The following is a 23,037-nucleotide window of genomic DNA, read 5'->3' as shown; positions in this document are numbered from 1 at the left end:
ATTTTATAAGTATGGACTACTGAGGGACTGAACTGGATTATTTGCAGTTGTAAGTACGGGGCTCTTGAGGAGGAGGATGTAATGTTGCAAATAAGAGGGTTTATTGTATTATTGTCCCGATATACACGTCTTTCCTTTCATTTAGCGACGCAGTAGTCAATTATCTAAAACATGTGTTTACTCTTGAAGATGTAGGTTTGTGCTTTGTGCTATACACCAGTGTCATGGTATACAAATAACCCCAGATAATCCTAGTGGCAGCACATTATGTCTGAAATTTGTATTTCTGTTAAACGAGTTTTGTCTGAAAACTAAAATTTCAGTTGAAAGAAATCGGAAAAAATGGAAGCAGTTATATCAACTTGTTATTGTATGTTAAATAAATTGTGACATAGAATCCCAAATGCAGGTCGTCATGACAACTGTGATATCAGCTTGTTATTGTATATTAAATACATTGTGATATAGAATCCCAAAAGCAGGTCGTCATGACAACTGTGATATCAAGGCTTACAAATTATACTGAAAAGAAACAATTAGTCCATAATATTAAAATACACATTTCCAAGTTTCACCTGCGCTGTCAGTTTTAACGACACAGTTTTCTATTTCATTGTGGAACCTTTTATGATGTCATGTACGATATAGAAGGCTCTGTAACTACCACCATGTATTACTTTCCAACAACCGCTAAAATCCAATACGTTGTTATTAACTCGAACCATCAAAACCTTATTCAGTCTTTATGAAATATAAAAGGAAAAGATAACCTTCATTCTGTATTTTACACAGCATAAAAAGAAAGGATACTCGTATAGAAGGAACAGATACTAAGTATAAAACGTTACAATGATCAAAGTAAATAAAGTGTGAGGTTTCTACCAATGTTTTCCAAAGAATGTACAGTGATCTCTAATATCCATACAAAACTACCTTCCATTTTGTTACATTCATTGGATGTCGTGTTCAGTTTCTGGAAGCACCATCAGCAGCTGTAATAGAAGTAGTAGTAGAAGTAATGGTAAAAGTAGTATGAGAAATAGTGGTATAAGTAGTATGAAAAACGGTAGTAGAAGTAATGGTAAAAGTAGTATGAGAAATAGTAGTAAAAGTAGTATGAAAAATGGTAGTAGAAGTAATGGTAAAAGTAGTATGAGAAATAGTAGTAAAAGTAGTATGAAAAATGGTAGTAGAAGTAATGGTAAAAGTAGTATGAGAAATAGTAGTAAAAGTAGTATGAAAAACGGTAGTAGAAGTAATGGTAAAAGTAGTATGAGATATAGTAGTATAAGTAGTATGAAAAATGGTAGTAGAAGTAATGGTAAAAGTAGCATGAGATACAGTGGTATAAGTAGTATGAAAAAAGTAGTATGAAAAACGGTAGTAGAAGTAATTGTAAAAGTAGCATGAGAAATAGTGGTATAAGTAGTATGAAAAACGGTAGTAGAAGTAATGGTAAAAGTAGCATGAGATATAGTGGTATAATTAGTATGAAAAACGGTAGTAGAAGTAATGGTAAAAGTAGCATGAGATATAGTGGTATTTAAGTAGTATGAAAAACGGTAGTAGAAGTAATGGTAAAAGTAGCATGAGAAATAGTGGTATAAGTAGTATGAAAAACGGTAGTAGAAGTAATGGTAAAAGTAGCTTGAGATATAGTGGTATAAGTAGTATGAAAAACGGTAGTAGAAGTAATGGTAAAAGTAGCAAGAGATATAGTGGTATAAGTAGTATGAAAAACGGTAGTAGAAGCAATGGTAAAAGTAGCATGAGATATAGTGGTATAAGTAGTATGAGAAACGGTAGTAGAAGCAATGGTAAAAGTAGCATGAGATATAGTAGTATAAGTAGTATGAAAAACGGTAGTAGAAGCAATGGTAAAAGTAGCATGAGATATAGTGGTATAAGTAGTATGAAAAACGGTAGTAGAAGTAATGGTAAAAGTAGCATGAGATATAGTGGTATAAGTAGTATGAAAAACGGTAGTAGAAGTAATGGTAAAAGTAGCATGAGATATAGTGGTATAAGTAGTATGAAAAACGGTAGTAGAAGTAATGGTAAAAGTAGCATGAGATATAGTGGTATAAGTAGTATGAAAAACGGTAGTAGAAGTAATGGTAAAAGTAGCATGAGATATAGTGGTATAAGTAGTATGAAAAACGGTAGTAGAAGTAATGGTAAAAGTAGCAAGAGATATAGTGGTATAAGTAGTATGAAAAACGGTAGTAGAAGTAATGGTAAAAGTAGCATGAGATATAGTGGTATAAGTAGTATGAAAAACGGTAGTAGAAGTAATGGTAAAAGTAGCATGAGATATAGTGGTATAAGTAGTATGAAAAACGGTAGTAGAAGTAATGGTAAAAGTAACATGAGATATAGTGGTATAAGTAGTATGAAAAACGGTAGTAGAAGTAATGGTAAAAGTAGCATGAGATATAGTGGTATAAGTAGTATGAAAAACGGTAGTAGAAGTAATGGTAAAAGTAGCAAGAGATATAGTGGTATAAGTAGTATGAAAAACGGTAGTAGAAGTAATGGTAAAAGTAGCATGAGATATAGTAGTATAAGTAGTATGAAAAACGGTAGTAGAAGTAATAGTAAAAGTAGTATGAGAAATAGTAGTATAAGTAGTATGAAAAACGGTAGTAGAAGTAATGGTAAAAGTAGCAAGAGATATAGTGGTATAAGTAGTATGAAAAACGGTAGTAGAAGTAATAGTAAAAGTAGCATGAGAAATAGTAGTATAAGTAGTATGAAAAAGAGTAGTAGAAGTAATGGTAAAAGTAGTATGAGAAATAGTAGTATAAGTAGTATGAAAAATAGTAGTAGAAGTAATATGAAAAATGGTAGTAGAAGTAATGGTAAAAGTAGCATGAGATATAGTGGTATAAGTAGTATGAAAAAGAGTAGTAGAAGTAATGGTAAAAGTAGTATGAGAAATAGTAGTATAAGTAGTATGAAAAATAGTAGTAGAAGTAATATGAAAAATGGTAGTAGAAGTAATGGTAAAAGTAGCATGAGATATAGTGGTATAAGTAGTATGAAAAACGGTAGTAGAAGTAATAGTAAAAGTAGTATGAGATATAGTAGTATAAGTAGTATGAAAAACGGTAGTAGAAGTAATGGTAAAAGTAGCATGAGATATAGTGGTATAAGTAGTATGAAAAACGGTAGTAGAAGTAATGGTAAAAGTAGCATGAGATATAGTGGTATAAGTAGTATGAAAAACGGTAGTAGAAGTAATGGTAAAAGTAGCATGAGATATAGTGGTATAAGTAGTATGAAAAACGGTAGTAGAAGTAATAGTAAAAGTAGTATGAGATATAGTGGTATAAGTAGTATGAAAAACGGTAGTAGAAGTAATAGTAAAAGTAGTATGAGATATAGTAGTATAAGTAGTATGAAAAACGGTAGTAGAAGTAATAATAAAAATAGTAGCAGAAATAGTAGTAGAAGTAGTAATAGGAGAAATAGTTGTTATCTAGCAATTGTAGTTTCGTGACGATAAACTTTAAAATCAAAATTGTGTCTCGCAACAGCAAACATAGGACTAAATTTGCAAAATATAATTCTAGTCACACAAAATATAGTTGTTTTTACATTTTCCTTCTCTACTCGTCTTATTGGTTGTTTTTCAGTATTGGCCGTTACTACGCCAGCACCTCCGACCACAACCCCTACTCCAGGTAACTAAATCAAGCAATGTCATCTGTCTTTCTTTCCATTCACCGGTCTGTCTTTGTTCATCTCTCAGTTTTCATATGCTACCTTTATATTTTGTTTTTCTATACACTGCATAGAATTTTGACATGTTTACTTTAAGGGTTTATCTTGTACTTGATGTTTACATTCATCCGGAAGGGTTTATCTTGTACTTGATGTTTACATTTATCCGGAAGGGTTTATTTTGTACTTGATGTTTACATTTATCTAGGAGGGTTTATCTTGTACTTGATGTTTACATTCATTTGGAAGGGTTTGTCTTTTACATTCATCCGGAAGAGTTTATCTTGTACTTGATGTTTACATTTATCTAGGAGGGTTTATCTTGTACTTGATGTCTAAATTCATCCGGAAGGGTTTATCTTGTACTTGACGTTTACATTCATCCGGAAGGGTTTATCTTGTAACTTGATGTTTACATTATCTTGAAGGGTTTATCTTCTACTTGATGTTCACATTCTTCTGGAAGGGTTTATCTTGTACTTGATGTCTACATTCATCAAGCAGGGTTTATCTTGTACTTAATGTTTACATTTATCTGGAAGGGTTTATCTTCTACTTGATGTTTACATTCTTCTGGAAGGGTTTATTTTGTACTTGATGTTTACATTTATCTGGAGAGCTTTACTTTGTACTTGATGTTTACATTCATCAGGAAGGGTTTATTTTGTACCTGATGTCTACATTCATCAGGCAGGGTTTATCTTGTACTTAATGTTTACATTTATCTGGAAGGGTTTATCTTCTACTTGATGTTTACATTCTTCTGGAAGGGTTTATTTTGTACTTGATGTTTACATTTATCTGGAGAGGTTTACTTTGTACTTGATGTTTACATTCATCAGGAAGGGTTTATTTTGTACTTGATGTCTACAGTCATCAGGCAGGGTTTATCTTGTACTTAATGTTTTGCATTTATCTGGAAGGGTTTATCTTGTACTTGATGTTCACATTCATCAGGAAGGGTTTATCTTGTACTTGATGTTTACATTTATCTGGAAGGGTTTATATATATATATATATATATATATATATATATATATATATATATATATATATATATATATATATATATACGGAAGAGTATATCTTAAAGTATATGTGCAGTTTCATCACTTTTAAATTATTCAAACCTTACTTATTGCTGGCATCATATAACGACAATTGTGCTGGTGTGCCGATACTTCATACATGCATTTATCATGTATATTTCAATATCTGTATTTCCTGTCTGAATATTTCACTGTCTGTATGTATTACAATTCTCATGACCTTGAAAGCCGTATGATGTAGGTTACATTTCCATAAATAGTTCAGTACCACGTGTCTATGTAAACAATCTTCTTCTGGATTAAATAGTGATGAGGAAGTGAAGGTGCGCAGGAAATGAACTACCTTCTTTTACTATTTTTATATTTCATTTTGTTTGCAATATTTGATACTTAATTATAAAAGTCTGATTTCCCTATCTTTGCCAAAATCGATTATTTGCTTGTGACTGTGTTCCTTTTAACTTTCATCTTTTACATAAGGCCCTCAGTGGTATTTCGTTAGTTCTCTTCAATACAGCAACAATTTTTTTTATAGGCCTTTGCGACGGATGCCTGATTGACAATGGAGTTGGGTTCAATCCTTTCCCTGGGGATTGCACAAAGTTTGTGCAATGTTGGAAGGAAGGGAACACAGTTCAGGCAGTTATACGGTCGTGTCCTTTTGGACAGTTCTGGGACACTGACGCCATCACCTGCCGACCATCATTTTTGGTTCGTTGCGTTGCGGGTAAGCCTATTCTGTCATAAGGTCCTTAACGAATTATACAGCGAATAATCAAGTATTTCGTTTCCAAAGTTTTGCGTCTTGTCCAAAAAATTGACCTTTGAGCGGAACATAGACGTCTTGCCCTACAAATTTAATTTTGGTACGACTACAAATTACTTTAAAAATCTTTAAGGCGATTACAATTTACAGTCTCTAAAGTAATGCATAAATCGGTTTTAGTTTTTAAAATGGTAATTCATAAAGATAGTGCTTGATCTTGATAAGTTATAACTTGCTTTATGTTGGTGAGCTACAACGGTAAACCATAGACCACCGTTATTTATCCTGACAAGTTATAACGGTAAACAATAGGTCACCGTGATTTATCCTGACAAGTTATAACAGTAAACCATAGACCACTGTGATTTATCCTGACAAGTTATAACGGTACACAATAGACCACCGTGATTTATCCTGACAAGTTATAACGGTAAACCACAGACCACCGTGATTTATCCTGACAAGGTTTAACGGTAAACAATAGACCACCGTGATTTATCCTGACAAGTTACAACGATAAACAATAGACCACCGTGAATTATCCTGACAAGTTATAACGGTAAACAATAGACCACCGTAATTTATCCTGACAATTTATAACGGTAAACAATAGACCACCGTGATTTATCCTGACAAGTTATAACGGTAAACAATAGACCACCGTGAATTATCCTGACAAATTATAATGGTAAACAATAGACCACCGTGATTTATCCTGACAAGCTATAACGGTAAATCATAGACCACCATCATGTATCCTGACAAGTTTTAACTGTAAACAAGAAGTTAAATTTGATATTCAAAGCGATTAAGATCGTGGGATCTCGCGGGAGAATTATAAACGAGAGTACTAGTGTTTTACATGCCATTTGTACCTCTAGCATGTAAACCCTTTACGCTTGGATAATTTGCGATTCTAGTAAATGCAGTGATAACGGTGTTACCAGTGGTAATATTACCCCCGAGTTAAACAAAACGACTACATCAGTGATAGATTTTAATGACATTGTGTCGGACAGCATGCTTTTAAAATCATGTATAATAACACAAATATGCGTTTCTCATTCCAAACGTAAATGGACAACATTTGCTGTGATTAATTGGTTTTAAAATGAGCAACTGTGAGTAACTATATTAAGTTGTCATCAGCATAAAGAAGTTCAAGTTGCAGAGGCAAAACGGGAACACCATAAGTGCATGATTGGCATATTCCATATAATTTTCAAACTTTTTTCCCCGTGTAAACAAAGTTGTACACTACAGGAAACCTACAAGAACTAATACATTGTTTTTTTAAGGACAGACTGTCGTCATTCAGACGAAGTCGAGCATCTTTTAATTCGAGCACGCAATGGTATTTTGCATCATCATTGTTTTGAATCAGTGTCCTTATCTCTGGGATTCACTGTTCATTAGGTCTTGGCTTTACTGTTCATTAGTATTGCTTTGCTTTTGTTCATTTAGATCCGTGTGCCACAACACAGGCCGGTTTCACATACGGCATGCCCAAGTATGGCTGTCGAGCATACTTCAAGTGTTTGGATGGACGCAGTATAGGACACTGCTGTGGTTTGGGAACGGCTTATGTGGAGGGACTGGGGTGCATGGAGGACAAAATGTGTACAGATGTGTGTCCACCAGAGGGAGGGATAGCAGTATCACGTAAGTTTGTTTTAGCTGCATGATGTGAGATTATGGAAGTCGAGTCTTGTAAGGTTGCGGCACGTAAATGTTTTTGGCAGTCATGTTTTTAAACTGCTGAATACATGTAAGGTTAAACATCGCATTTTGATTGATCCGTAATAAGAAAACTCCCTTTAAAAACAACGTTACGCATAGGCTGTGTATATTGTTTCCCCAATAAATTATTTTTGAAAAATGCACTCTGTGATGTTCGACTCCAGCGCTGTTTTATAGAATTTTCAGTTATCGAGATGTGAAGATTTTCCTGTAAGCATTGAACTGGTTATACAAATTAGCTTAATTACTTCGGCATGAGAATGAAATGAGCTGGATAAATGCGGAAGCGTCATCTCCTCCTTTTTTTAACGTAATATTCATTATCAGCTTCCAAGAGTGTACAATGTAATACATACAATTCCAATACCTGTGTCTACTTTTTGAGCCGATGCTCTTTATTTTCTACCTGTCATACCTGGTACCTAATTTCTCAAAACTAATGTTCTGAAATTCATTAATTACTATAAGTATGCACGAGAGTGCCAAAACTCAGCTAACTAGTCTAGAGTCAAATCAAGATCTCAGTTGTAAGGGCTGAAATATTGACCCTTAGCCAAGGATGAGTACAGCAAATACTAGAAGGACAAGTGTATCATATGCGTCAAGGACAAGTATAGTAAATACTAAGTTGTTAAATTATAACTAGTCCTTAAGATTAAAAGGTCTGCAGTTTTTGGATTTGTATTTTTCAGCGGGATGCGATAAAAAGCCACACTGGGACAAACGATATTACATAGAAGTAGTTGTCGGCAGAGGAGAAATTGTTCGCCCCTGTCCCCCTGGAACTGGGTTTTCAGAGAATCGATGTGAATGTGACGTCAACATCAGAGACATTCTACCTTTCCCAGGCGGTATGGCTTATCTTTGTAATTTTTCTTTGCTTTTAAAGCTGAGAGTATTACATTTTATCATGTTGTAACCAACAGGTAGGTTTATAAGAAAGTTTTCAGTTTAACAACATACATTTCTAACGTTTAACAATATATATTTCTAATGTTTCTTCATTTAACTCGTTCAAGTTTATCTTAATAGTTTTGTAAATTGTTGTATTCCTCAATCACATGAGGAACAATCAAGTGAGGAAATATTTGAAACTATTTCTTTTAATTTTTAAAGCATCATTTCATTTGTTGGGATCATATCAGTCAGTGGTCATACGTGGCCGCCACTCTGTTTTCGCAGTTTGATTTTATATATTGATATATCCCAAGTATAACTGATTTTCTACTCTTTTTTGTTGCTTTTATGGCAGAGACCTGTACTCCGTCTGCACACTATCCATTTGACGTTGACTTGATGGACCATTCACCGAACCGGATCCCTACGGGTATTACAAATGTTCGTCTAACGGATCTGGGTACTGCGTACTTCAGTGGAAGAAGTGATATGAACCTCTGGCGCTTCGCCGGCGTAGATTGGAAAAACGCCATTGTTATCAAATTCAAATTCCGTTTTGATCATTGGAACAAGCATGTGGACTATGGCGGCTTGCCAGTGGACTTGGGAGTGGATATGCATGTTGATACCGGTCTCACCAGTAATATGACAATGGGCGATATTGATTGGAATCTATGGAAAAGGTTACAGATGGTTAGAAATATTGAAGACTGGAGACAATTCCTGCAAGAATTTGGAAAATCTAAAGATTTCGCTATGTTTTTGACCCAACTAGGACTAAAACCCGCAACAACGAATACAGTACAAATAATACGAATCCTAGGAACACCCGAAGCATTTGCCGAAATGCAAATAATGCTTCAAAAACTTAATTCATGGTTCTTACAAGGTTCGGGTGATATAATGCTTTTGATGAAACAATTAGGCTCAATGAAAGGTTTTGTAAACTGGAGGGATGTGGTCAACAAGTTGAGTAGGGGCGGTGCTGCAGCAGGCTTTTTGGACAAGACAACAGCTGTGGATATGTCACCTATTAATGGTGGACAGTCAGGCACTGGCAGTGCAACCCTAGAAAGTGGACAGATGTCATGGAACTGGAAGGGTGGCAGTGGATGGGATGGGATGGGAGGGGGGAGCCAGAGTGGTCAGAGAAGTGACACGTGGTCGACTGATCATTCACAAAGACGTGGAATGGAAGGGGAAAGTCTCACTGGACATGGTTCAAGCGGTACTTGGTCGACTGGTCAATCACAAACTGGAGGACTGGGAGGAGAAAGTCTGACCAGTCTTGGTTCAAGTGGCACTTGGTCGACTGGTCATTCACAAGGAGGAATGGGAAGGGAAAATCTGACTGGCGATGGATCAGCTGGTTCCTGGTCTGTTGGGCAATCGCATCAAAGTGGAATGCAGGGAGGTGCTTGGACGGGAGATCAAGGGTCATCATCATCAATGACAGGTGTCAGTGGAAGCTCAAACTGGAATACCGGCGGACAAAATATGCAATGGAATGGACCTCAAGATCGTATTGGAGGTTTGGACTGGAATTCAGGAGGACAGAATACGCAAACTGGGACCACTGGAAGTGGCTCGGGATCGTGGCAATGGGTCCCTGGAGACACCATTGGAGCTGGACAAGGGCGCGGCATTACTGGCTCTTGGCAATGGATGTCAGGCAGTGGAATATTCGGAACCCAGTCCATGGATCAGAATCAAATTGAAAGTAGTACATCCGCTGGTACAGGTTCATGGCAGGGTGGGATTGGATCACGAGGAACAGATTTCACTAGTTCCATGGGAGGTGGTGATTCTTCTTTTGGAGGGCAAAGTCAATTTCAAAATGGGTTTTGGTCAGGGCAGGGTTCTGGGCAATCTGGCATGGGGACGTGGGGCACTGATGTGAGTGGATCTCAGAATGTCATCGATGCTCAGTCAGTCGGCCAAGGTACAGGAGGTCTGTCTGGCCAGAACTGGCAAGGTGTTATGGATTCCAGGACTAGAGGCAATGGTAGCTCACAGAGTATCATGCATACAGGTATGGGAGGAATCGAGCAGAACATCTTGGCTGGCAAGGGTAGATGGCAGGCTGGTATGGGAACCTGGGGTTTGGATGGAAGAATAGCAGCAACTCAAACGTCTGGCTCTACGTTTGACCAAACTAAAAATATATTGGGGACATCAAACAGCACAGCCTGGGAAGAAGTCTTGAAGAATCTGAAAGTCAACACTGGAAAATCGGATGGTGTTTGGCAGATAGGATCTGGATGGGACCAGGTTAAGAATCAGCTACAAGGTGGATCTGGAAGCTGGAATGTTTCTGTATTATCTGGAAGTGTCACGTTCCCTGGAATCACTCAAGGTGATCAGATGGCAGGGAGGTGGCTGGATGCTGGAAGCATGGGCGGCATGGCTGTTGGGGGAAGTGGAACAATTGTAGGATCTGGACAGGTAAGAATGGGCAGAAATGATGGGACAGGATACAGCGCAAAGACAGCAAAGGGCACAACCAAAGCAGTTACTTCAGATTCCTCAAAGACAATTACAGCAAGAGTCGTAGAAATAAATAAAGAAACAGGTGATATTGCAGGGCAAAAGACTTCAGTTGCTCAACAAGGAGGTGGCGACAACATTGGCAAGGTGGTGACACGATCAGGAATTGTAATCGGCACTGGTGGTAGGAGTGGTGGTGAAAGTGGCTCCTCTGGTCAAGTTATCATAACATCGAGTGGCAGCCAGCAAGGCAGTCAACTGTTTGAAAGTGGTCTCGTCGGAGGTGGAAATGGACGAGTTGTGGATGCAAAAAGTGGTGGAAGACAGGTTGATTCGGGCGTTGGCGAAGGTCAGTTTACTTTGACATCGAGTGGCAACCAGCAGGGTGGTCAACTATTTGAAGGCGGAGAAGGTGGTGGTGCAAGTGGACGGGTCGTGGTTGTAAAAACTGGTGGTGGGCAAAGCGACACGAGAGCTGGCCAAGGAACTGTGCAGTTAAGCGGAACTGGTATTATCAGAGGTCGTGGAGGGGTATCTGGGTCGGGAGTTGTGGGTGGCGGCACCATTAGTGGCGTGAATATGTCTTTCACTGCAGGAGAGGGTGTCATAACTGGGGAGACTGTTATCAATAAGGACATTAAAGAAGTGCCTGTCTCAAATGTCAATACTCTAAGAGTCAGGGAAATTGTGCAGGAAGTGAAGCCAATTGTTTTCAGTGCCACATCTGAAGATGGTGCTTCAGGTGGAAATACACTGAAAAGAGAACAGGTTATAACCAGAACTGTTATCCCGGGTGTCAACACTGGTGGCATACAAATCATTGGTGCTGATGTAGACGGGCAAGGTGAAAGCCTTAAAAAGTCTGGAAGTTTTACTAGGAGAATCGCATTAGGTGAAGGTGTAAGTGGTACTAGTCTAGAGTCTGCTTTACAAGGACTTGGAGAGGTGGTCATTGGATCTGATGGAGTAACTAAGATGCTCAAGACAGCTGATGGTCGACTGATACCTATTGAAGTACAAATGACTGGGCAAGGTGCTGTAACTGGAGAAGTTACCATCAATAAACAACCAGTACAAAATCAGGTTGTTGGAACCATTGAAAGGACTGTCCAAAGAAAAGTAGTACCCGGTGGTGCTGTTACTATTCAGGGATCCAACACAGCTGAAAATGTAGGTCCTGGAGGCAGTGGAGGAGCAGTCATACAAAGAACAATATCAAGGGAAACAGTTCCTGTAGGATCTTTAACACTCTCAGGGAAGTTTTCGGGGAGAGGTGACAGTGGCTCCGAAGGTGGTCAGACTGTCATAAAGAGAACCATTCAAAACCAAGTTGTACCCGGTGGTTCATTATCATTTTCGGGAAGTAGTTCCGGAACTGCAGGAGTGAGATCCAGTGGTGGTGCATCTTCGTCTGGAGACTCTGAGTTAGGAGATCCTTTTGCAAATCTAGGTTTCCTTACCGGAGAGGGAGCTGAACACTTATTGGACACCTTTGCAGTGACTACAAAGAAGAAGCGATCAGCTAGAAGGTCAAGGAGGTCCGTGAACCCACTGGACTATCAGGCCCTAGTGACAAATTGTCAGGGACAGGGAAATCAGGGTCCGTCAATTATGATTGTAGCAAATGAAAATGATGTCCAGTTTGCATTGAAGACATATGGCCATAAGGATCCTGCAGTGGTATCCGTGCCTATTGTAAGTTGTTGTGAAAATTCCTCCACTGAAACTAGGGAGAAAAAAATGTTTTACTTTTATTCAAATAGAAAAGTGGTCCTCTACTGTGATTTTCTTGTCTTAAAAAATGTGTATCTTCAAACTGATAATATGCATAGTTTGTTTTATGACACAAATAAAATATAAATTTGTATATATCACTTTTTTAAAACTAATTTTATATGAAATTATTTGCGACTTTATTTATTCCATTTAGTTTGGCTGTCTAAATTGAAATTTACCAAATATTTGCCAGCCTGTTTCAGTTATAGATATATGTAATGTGAAATTCACCAAATCCATTTAATTGTTGGCCTAGTTCAATATAGCAAGGTCTAAAGTGAACTTTACCAAATCCATTTAATTGTTGGCCTAGTTTCATACAGCAAGGTATAAATTGAACTTTACCAAATCCATTTAATTGTTGGCCTAGTTCAATACAGCAAGGTCTAAATTGAACTTTACTAAATCTATTTAATTGTTGGCCTAGTTCAATACAGCAAAGTCTAAATTGAACTTTACCAAATCCATTTAATTGTTGGCCTAGTTCAATATAGCAAGGTCTAAATTGAACTTTACCAAATCCATTAAATTGTTGACCTAGTTCAGTATAGTGAGGTCTAAATTTAACTTTACCAAATCCAGATTCTTGGTGACCTATTTCAATATAGCTGGGTATAAACTGAACTATATTTATGCAATCCAGATTTTTGGTGACCTGATTAAATATAGCTTGATTTAAATTGAACTTTACCAGATCAAGATTTTGGTGACTTGTTTCAATTTAGCTAGGTCTAAATTTAGCTTTTCTAATCCAGATTCCTGGTGACCTGTTTCAACATACATCTAAATGGATCTTTACCAGATCCAGATTCCTGGTGACCATTTTCTCTAAATTGAACTTTACCAGATTGTAATTCTTGATACCCGATTTCAAAGACATTAAAAATGTGAAAAACTACATTCTGGTATTTTAAGAAACATAAAACCATCTATATGTATTTACATCAAGATAAACTGGTTTAATTATATTCTGCATTTGTGTTTTATAAAAGAAAAACTATAATAGATCATTATTTATCACAGGTAGAGGGATGGAACGATGTTACCATGATCTATGATGGCAGAAAACTAACAGGTGTAGTGGAAAACTGGAAGGGAATGAAGAAAGACAGTTTGAATTTGTCAGGTAAGAGAGAGCAAAAAATTATAGGTAATCATGAAGCCTACTTCTTGAAGATAAGGGAAGGAATATAACTGTAACACAATGAAACAGAGTTATTCCCCTTGAAGAAAATGGAAGTTATATAATTTTAACACAATGAAACAGAATTATTCTCCTTGAAAGTGAACTGCCATAGCATTAACAATTTAAATAAAATCAAAGAAATGCAGAATCATATATATGTTTGTCTGTTATCAATAGCTTCCCACCATCACACCTTGGTGACTGGGCAATCCAAATTATGAAACTGTTATCATTAAATTCTCACCTAAGTGACCATGGGATTAATCTAAATTACAGCACAGTTGTCATTAAATTCTCACCGTCTCAGTAACCATAGAAATAATCCAAATTACAAAACAGTTGTCATGAACCTCCCACCTTCTCAGTGACCATGGGATTAAACCAAATTACAAAACAGTTATCGTTAACCTCCCACCTTCTCAGTGACCATGGGATTATTTTAAATTACAAAACAGTTATCATTAAATTCTCAACTTCCCACCTTCTCAGTGACCATGTGATTAATCTAAATTATAAAAGTTATCATTAACCTCTGACCTTCTCAATGACCATGGGATTAAACCAAATAACAAAACAGTCATCATTAACCTCCCACCTTCTCAGTGACCATGGGATTAATCTAAATTATAAAAGTTATCATTAACCTCTGACCTTCTCAATGACCATGGGATTAAACCAAATAACAAAACAGTCATCATTAACCTCCCACCTTCTCAGTGACCATGGGATTAATCCAAATTACAAAACAGTTATCATTAACCTCCCACCTTCTCAGTGACCATGGGATTATTTTAAATTACAAAACAGTTATTAACCTCCCACCTTCTCAGTGACCATGGGATTAATCTAAAATACAAAACAGTCATCATTAACCTCCCACCTTCTCAGTGACCATGGGATTAATCCAAATTACAAAACAGTTATCATTAACCTCCCACCTTCTCAGTGACCATGGGATTACTCTAAATTATAAAAGTTATCATTAACCTCTGACCTTCTCAATGACCATGGGATTAAACCAAATAACAAAACAGTCATCATTAACCTCCCACCTTCTCAGTGACCATGGGATTAATCTAAATTATAAAAGTTATCATTAACCTCTGACCTTCTCAATGACCATGGGATTAAACCAAATAACAAAACAGTCATCATTAACCTCCCACCTTCTCAGTGACCATGGGATTAATCCAAATTACAAAACAGTTATCATTAACCTCCCACCTTCTCAGTGACCATGGGATTATTTTAAATTACAAAACAGTTATTAACCTCCCACCTTCTCAGTGACCATGGGATTAATCTAAAATACAAAACAGTCATCATTAACCTCCCACCTTCTCAGTGACCATGGGATTAATCCAAATTACAAAACAGTTATCATTAACCTCCCACCTTCTCAGTGACCATGGGATTACTCTAAATTATAAAAGTTATCATTAACCTCTGACCTTCTCAATGACCATGGGATTAAACCAAATAACAAAACAGTCATCATTAACCTCCCACCTTCTCAGTGACCATGGGATTACTCTAAATTATAAAAGTTATCATTAACCTCTGACCTTCTCAATGACCATGGGATTAAACCAAATAACAAAACAGTCATCATTAACCTCCCACCTTCTCAGTGACCATGGGATTAAACCAAATAACAAAACAGTTATCATTAATCTTCCATCTTCCCAATGACCATGGGATTACTCAGAATTACAAAACAATTAGTGCCTGAGTGGTGTAAAGTACTCACCATTACGGATCACTGCCATCTAACCTCTGTTTGCGTGTGTTTGAATCTCAGATTCATCCAATGTGGGTGTGTGAGAAAGCTTACCAGTAGCTTCTCATTGGTTGGTGGTTCTTTCCAGAGTTTTCTCAGGTTCTTCTTCCACCATTAATGCTGGCTGCCATGTATAGCCTGTCGTGTGCTGAAAAATGGTGTTAAACCAATTGTCATTAAATTCTAACCTTCTCAGTGACCAAGGGAATAATCCAAATTACAAAACAGTTATCATTAACCTCCCACCTTCTTTATGACCATGGGATTACTCTTGCCTTCTTTATAACCATGAAACTACTCTTGCCTTCTTTATAACCATGAAATTACTCTTGCCTTCTTTATGACCAATGGGATTACTCTTGCCTTCTTTATAACCATGGAATTACTCTTGCCTTCTTTATGACCATGGGATTACTCATACCTTCTTTATAACCATGGAATTACTCTTGCCTTCTTTATGACCATGGGATTACTCTTGCCTTCTTTATGACCATGGGATTACTCTTGCCTTCTTTATAACCATGGAATTACTCTTGCCTTCTTTATGATCATGGGATTACTCTTGCCTTCTTTATGACCATGGGATTACTCTTGCCTTCTTTATAACCATGGAATTACTCTTGCCTTCTTTATGACCAGCAGTGTACTACAAATAACAAACATGTTATGCACATCTGTGGATTACTTCCACTCAAATCTCAAAGTTTAAAGTCTTTATCTCAATGTCTAAAGACTTTATCTCAAAGTCTAAAGTCTTAACTCAAAGTGTAAAGTCTTTATCTCAAAATGTAGTCTTTATCTCAAAGTTTAAATTCTTATCTCAAAGTTTAATGTCTTTATCTCAAAGTTTAAAGTCTTTATCTCAAAGTCTAAGGTGTTTATCTCAAAGTTTAAAGTTTTTATCTCAAAGCTTAAAGTCTTTATCTCACAGTCTAAGGTGTTTATCTCAAAGTTTAGTCTTTATCTCAAAGCATGTATTACTTGAAAGGCAGTAGTATACTAACAGTGGGTGGGAGGGCTCAGGGGGCACTGGCCAAAACCCCTTTGGGCCATCATCGTCACCCTGGAGGCCATTTACTCTTAGTACACCATTGGACACAAGCATGAAAGCACATTCAGATGGGTAGAATTGCATAATTCCACATTTTCATGAGAAAACATAGGACCAAATAATATTATACATTTAATTTTGCAGGAAATATTGAGAGACGACAGGCTGGTTTGCTGGTTGGATCATGTGAAGGATTTAAAAGTTTCTTGGGTGAAATGGATCAGGTAGGACACAATGTCTTGTTTTCACATCAGAATAAAATATTTTTGGATCCAGTCCAAAGCAGCTTTATTGTTTTGGGATCCTTGCTGTGTTCTTAAAAAAGAAAGTGTTCCAAATATGTATCAGTGCATGTATTTTCTGGAAAACTCAATGATTTCTGAAGCCTAGGTTATTCTTAGATGAAATGATATCAGTTGTTCACATATACAAACATATGTATAGGACATGACAGAATGTCATCAAAATACTGGCTATGATAAAATATAGCTAAAGAATATGTAGACCTTTCAGCTGGAATAGGATTTTAAAGATCAAAATGGCAATATGCAGCTTTTCTTTTGTGTCAAAAGTCAGAAGAAAAACAATGCACCTTGTTTGGTTTCAAATGTCAAAAAACCACCATACACCTCGTTTGGTGTGAAACATAGCACTATGCATGTTATTCAGTGTTAGACATTGCACTATGCATGTTATTCAGTGTTAGACATTGCACTATGCATGTTATTCAGTGTTAGACATTGCACTACGGAGCTTTTTTGATGTCAAAACTAAAATGAAGTATGATACCCCTTTTTGTGTCAAAAGTAAAAAGAAGTACGATATCTGATTTTTTGGTGTGGAAAGTAAAAAGAAGTCTTCCACATACCTGATAATTATAGCAGCTTTTCTACATCTTTGACTGTTTGGTGCTTAAATGTACAAAGATTACCCTTGCCTGATTGGTATAAAGTACAAAGATTACCCTTCCTTGAATGGTATAATGTACAAAGATTACCTTTCTTTGATTGGTATAAAGTACAAAGATTACCTTTCTTTGATTGGTATAAAGTACAAAGATTGCCTTTTCTTGGTTGGTATAAAGTACAAAGATTATCCTTCCTTGGTTGGTATAAAGTACAAAGATTATCCTTCCTTGGTTGGTATAAAGTACAAAGATTACCTTTCCTTGATTGGTATAATGTACAAAGATTACCCTTCCCTGATTGGCATAAAGTACAAAGATTACCTTTCTTTGATTGGTATAAAGTACAAAGATTATCCTTCCTTGATTGGTATAAAGTACAAAGATTACCTTTCCCTGATTGGTATAATGTGCAAAGATTACCTTTCCTTGATTGGTATAAAGTACAAAGATCACCTTTCTTTGATTGGTATAAAGTACAAAGATTACCCTTCCTTGATTGGTATAAAGTACAAAGATTATCCTTCCTTGGTTGGTATACAGTACAAAGATTACCCTTCCCTGAATGGTATAATTTGCAAAGATTACCTTTCCTTGATTGGTATAAAGTACGAAGATTACCCTTCCTTGAATGGCATAATGTACAAAGATTACCATTACTTGTTTGTATAGAGTACAAAGATTAACCTTCCTTGATTAGTATAAAGTACAAAGATTACTCTTCCTTGACTGGTATAAAGTACAAAGATTATCCTTCCCTAATTGGTATCAAGTACACAGATTACCTTTCCTTGATTGGTATAATGTACAAAGATTACCTTTCCTTGATTGGTATAAAGTACGAAGATTACCCTTCCTTGAATGGCATAATGTACAAAGATTACCATTACTTGTCTGTATAGAGTACAAAGATTACCTTTCCTTGATTGGTATAAAGTACAAAGATTACCCTTCCCTGATTGGTATAATGTGCAAAGATTACCTTTCCTTGATTGGTATAAAGTACAAAGATTACCCTTTCTTATTAGTATAAAGTACAAAGATTACCCTTCCTTATTAGTATAAAGTACAAAGATTACCCTTCCTTATTAGTATAAAGTACAAAGATTACCCTTTCTTATTAGTATAAAGTACAAAGATTACCCTTTCTTATTAGTATAAAGTACAAAGATTACCCTTCCTTATTAGTATAAAGTACAAAGATTACCCTTCCTTGATTGGTATAAAGTACAAAGATTACCCTTCCTTGATTGGCATAAAGTACAAAGATTACCCTTCCCTGATTGGTATAATGTGCAAAGATTACCTTTCCTTGATTGGTATAAAGTACAAAGATTACCCTTTCTTATTAGTATAAAGTACAAAGATTACCCTTTCTTATTAGTATAAAGTACAAAGATTACCCTTCCTTATTAGTATAAAGTACAAAGATTACCCTTCCTTATTAGTATAAAGTACAAAGATTACCCTTTCTTATTAGTATAAAGTACAAAGATTACCCTTCCTTATTAGTATAAAGTACAAAGATTACCCTTCCTTATTAGTATAAAGTACAAAGATTACCCTTCCTTGATTGGTATAAAGTACAAAGATTACCCTTCCTTGATTGGCATAAAGTACAAAGATTACCCTTCCCTGATTGGTATAATGTGCAAAGATTACCTTTCCTTGATTGGTATAAAGTACAAAGATTACCCTTTCTTATTAGTATAAAGTACAAAGATTACCCTTTCTTATTAGTATAAAGTACAAAGATTACCCTTCCTTATTAGTATAAAGTACAAAGATTACCCTTCCTTATTAGTATAAAGTACAAAGATTACCCTTTCTTATTAGTATAAAGTACAAAGATTACCCTTCCTTATTAGTATAAAGTACAAAGATTACCCTTCCTTGATTGGTATAAAGTACAAAGATTACCCTTCCTTGATTGGCATAAAGTACAAAGATTACCCTTCCCTGATTGGTATAATGTGCAAAGATTACCTTTCCTTGATTGGTATAAAGTACAAAGATTACCCTTTCTTATTAGTATAAAGTACAAAGATTACCCTTCCTTATTAGTATAAAGTACAAAGATTACCCTTCCTTATTAGTATAAAGTGCAAATATTACCCTTTCTTATTAGTATAAAGTACAAAGATTACCCTTCCTTATTAGTATAAAGTACAAAGATTACCCTTCCTTATTAGTATAAAGTACAAAGATTACCCTTCCTTGACTGGTATAAAGTACAAAGATTATCCTTCCCTGATTGGTATCAAGTACACAGATTACCCTTCCTTGATTGGTATAATGTACAAAGATTACCATTACTTGTCTGTACAGAGTACAAAGATTAACCTTCCTTGATTAGTATAAAGTACAAAGATTACTCTTCCTTGATTGGTATAAAGTACAAAGATTACCCTTTCTTGATTGGTATAAAGTACAAAGATTACCCTTCCCTGATTGGTATAATGTGCAAAGATTACCTTTCCTTGATTGTTATAAAGTACAAAGATTACCCTTTCTTATTAGTATAAAGTACAAAGATTACCCTTCCTTATTAGTATAAAGTACAAAGATTACCCTTCGTTATTAGTATAAAGTACAAAGATTAACCTTCCTTGATTAGTATAAAGTACAACGATCACCCTTCCCTGATTGGTATAAAGTACAAAGATTACCCTTCCCTGATTGGTATAATGTGCAAAGATTACCTCTCCTTGATTGGTATAAAGTACAAAGATTACCCTTCCTTATTAGTATAAAGTACAAAGATTATCCTTCCCTAATTGGTATCAAGTACAAAGATTACCCTTCCTTGGTTGGTATAAAGTACAAAGATTACCCTTCCTTGATTAGTATAAAGTACAAAGATTACCCTTCCTTATTAGTATAAAGTACAAAGATTACCCTTCCTTGATTAGTATAAAGTACAAAGATCACCCTTCCTTGACTGGTATAAAGTACAAAGATTATCCTTCCCTGATTGGTATCAAGTACACAGATTACCCTTCCTTGATTGGTATAATGTACAAAGATTACCATTACTTGTCTGTACAGAGTACAAAGATTAACCTTCCTTGATTAGTATAAAGTACAAAGATTACTCTTCCTTGATTGGTATAAAGTACAAAGATTACCCTTTCTTGATTGGTATAAAGTACAAAGATTACCCTTCCCTGATTGGTATAATGTGCAAAGATTACCTTTCCTTGATTGTTATAAAGTACAAAGATTACCCTTTCTTATTAGTATAAAGTACAAAGATTACCCTTCCTTATTAGTATAAAGTACAAAGATTACCCTTCCTTATTAGTATAAAGTACAAAGATTAACCTTCCTTGATTAGTATAAAGTACAACGATCACCCTTCCCTGATTGGTATAAAGTACAAAGATTACCCTTCCCTGATTGGTATAATGTGCAAAGATTACCTCTCCTTGATTGGTATAAAGTACAAAGATTACCCTTCCTTATTAGTATAAAGTACAAAGATTATCCTTCCCTAATTGGTATCAAGTACAAAGATTACCCTTCCTTGGTTGGTATAAAGTACAAAGATTACCCTTCCTTGATTAGTATAAAGTACAAAGATTGCCCTTCCTTATTAGCATAAAGCACAAAGATTACCCTTCCATGGTTGGTATAAAGTACAAAGATTACCCTTCCTTGATTGGTATAAAGTACAAAGATTACCCTTCCTTATTAGTATAAAGTACAAAGATTACCCTTCCTTGATTGGTATAAAGTACAAAGATTATCCTTCCCTAATTGGTATCAAGTACAAAGATTACACTTCCTTGATTTGTATCAAGTACAAAGATTACCCTTCCTTGATTTGTATCAAGTACAAAGATTACCCTTCATGTAAGAGTGATAGGTTGACAGATGCACAGGTTACAAGTTTAACAGTGATGGATTGACAGATACGTTGGTAGACAAATGGATGAACAGAAAAGACTTGCATGCCAAAATAAAGTTTAAAAGAAAATTATCTTCTTTCCCTCACAAGTTCTACCTCCTTGTTATGATTATATATAGACAACATTTTTTGTTTCTATTTCAGCTAACTGTGTACCACTGTGTTCCTGGTGCTATTATGGAGCTTAGAGAAAAGATGCCACCACAAAAAAAGTAGATAGGGACCATTCATTACCGTGTAAATACAAAGGATGTAGTGGGGACCATTCATTGCATATAAATCACTTGTGACATTTAGTTTCAGTCCTAAATATAAATATAAACATTGTGTCTTTGTTCATTCAGCCATATCCTTCATGTTGTATTGCTTTGTGCTATTCCAGAAAGGTAACTGTATTGCCGTTACTGTGGCATATCCAATCCTAGAACACCTTTACAGTGAAATATATATATCAGAACAGCTTTATAGTGGCATATCCAATATTAAAACACCTTTACTGTGGCGTATCCAATATTAAAACACCTTTACTGTGGCATATCCAATATTAAAACACCTTTACTGTGGCGTATCCAATATTAAAACACATTTACTGTGGCGTATCCAATATTAAAACACCTTTACTATGACATATCCAATATTATAAGACCATTACAGTGAAATGGATTGGAACACCTCAATAGTGACATATCCAATATTATAAGACCATTACAGTGAAATAGATAGAAACACCGAATATCTTGTCAGCAACTTCCAATGTAAGACATACATCTGCTTTATTAGAATCCAATGTACTGATGATGCCTTTGTTTTTAGTTGTACTTGGTTGTTCTCTGCTTTATCAGAGATAGAGGTTGAAGACCAGCTAATATAGCTTCATGCTCCAATTAAAAGTACAATTTGATTTTAATAGAATAAAATTCCTTTGAAAGAAAACTCATGTCTTAATTACAGAGAAACATTTGTACATTTGTGTCTTGAAATAATTATGTTGTAAAAACAAAAAGTACAAGAAAAATTTAGGTTTTTTTTGTACATGGTTTATTCAGTAAAATAAACCCATCAGAATTATCTTTTGTTTAGTTTTTAATTTTAAATGTATTGGCCTGATGGTAGTTAACTGGTGCTAATTGTTAAACAGGTAGATCAATCAAAATTTAAGTAGTCTGAAAGTCCAATGACTACATTAGTTTTCACTAAGTAGTCTGAAAGCATAATGACTCCATAAGTTTTCATAAGGTAATGTGAAAGCCTAATGACTCCAGAAGTTTTCACTAAGTAGTTTGAAAGCCTAATGACTACATTAGTTTTCGCTAAGTAGTCTGAAAGCCTAATGACTACATTAGTTTTCACAAAGTAGTCTGAAAGCCTAATGAATATATTAGTTTTCACTAAGTAGTCTGAAAGCCTAATGGCTACATTAGTTTTCACATAGTAGTCTGAAAGCCTAATGACTACATTAGTTTTCACAAAGTAGTCTGAAAGCTTAATGACTACATTAGTTTTCGTAAGGTAGTCTGAAAACCTACTGACAACATTAGTTTTCACAAGGTAGTCTGAAAGCCTAATGACTACATTAGTTTTTGCTAAGTAGTTTGAAAGCCTAATGACTACATTAGTTTTCGCTAAGTAGTCTGAAAGCCTAATGACTACATTAGTTTTCACAAAGTAGTCTGAAAGCCTAATGAATATATTAGTTTTCACTAAGTAGTTTGAAAGCCTAATGACTACATTAGTTTTCGCTAAGTAGTCTGAAAGCCTAATGACT

General features: G+C 35.6%; 1 protein-coding gene across 1 annotated transcript in view; it reads left to right on the top strand.

Annotated features, from left to right (window-relative positions):
- Nucleotides 1-22,340, top strand: part of LOC149789649 (uncharacterized) — a 66,048-nt gene extending 43,708 nt beyond the window's left edge. Inside the window, exons 14-21 of the mRNA XM_089971672.1 lie at nucleotides 3,639-3,686; nucleotides 5,311-5,502; nucleotides 7,006-7,203; nucleotides 7,974-8,132; nucleotides 8,534-12,360; nucleotides 13,465-13,567; nucleotides 16,603-16,682; nucleotides 21,417-22,340. Of these exons, the coding sequence (XP_089827798.1) occupies nucleotides 3,639-3,686; nucleotides 5,311-5,502; nucleotides 7,006-7,203; nucleotides 7,974-8,132; nucleotides 8,534-12,360; nucleotides 13,465-13,567; nucleotides 16,603-16,682; nucleotides 21,417-21,488 (4,679 nt within the window). The 3' untranslated portion in view covers nucleotides 21,489-22,340. The remainder of the gene's footprint in view (nucleotides 1-3,638; nucleotides 3,687-5,310; nucleotides 5,503-7,005; nucleotides 7,204-7,973; nucleotides 8,133-8,533; nucleotides 12,361-13,464; nucleotides 13,568-16,602; nucleotides 16,683-21,416) is intronic.
- The last annotated feature ends 697 nt before the right edge of the window (nucleotides 22,341-23,037 follow it).

Source organism: Sinohyriopsis cumingii, chromosome 10 (assembly GCF_028554795.1).
Source record: "Sinohyriopsis cumingii isolate HCF-2022 chromosome 10, ASM2855479v2, whole genome shotgun sequence".
In the NCBI taxonomy this organism is placed as follows: Eukaryota; Metazoa; Mollusca; class Bivalvia; order Unionida; family Unionidae; genus Sinohyriopsis; species Sinohyriopsis cumingii.
This window is presented reverse-complemented; position numbering and strand designations above follow the sequence as displayed.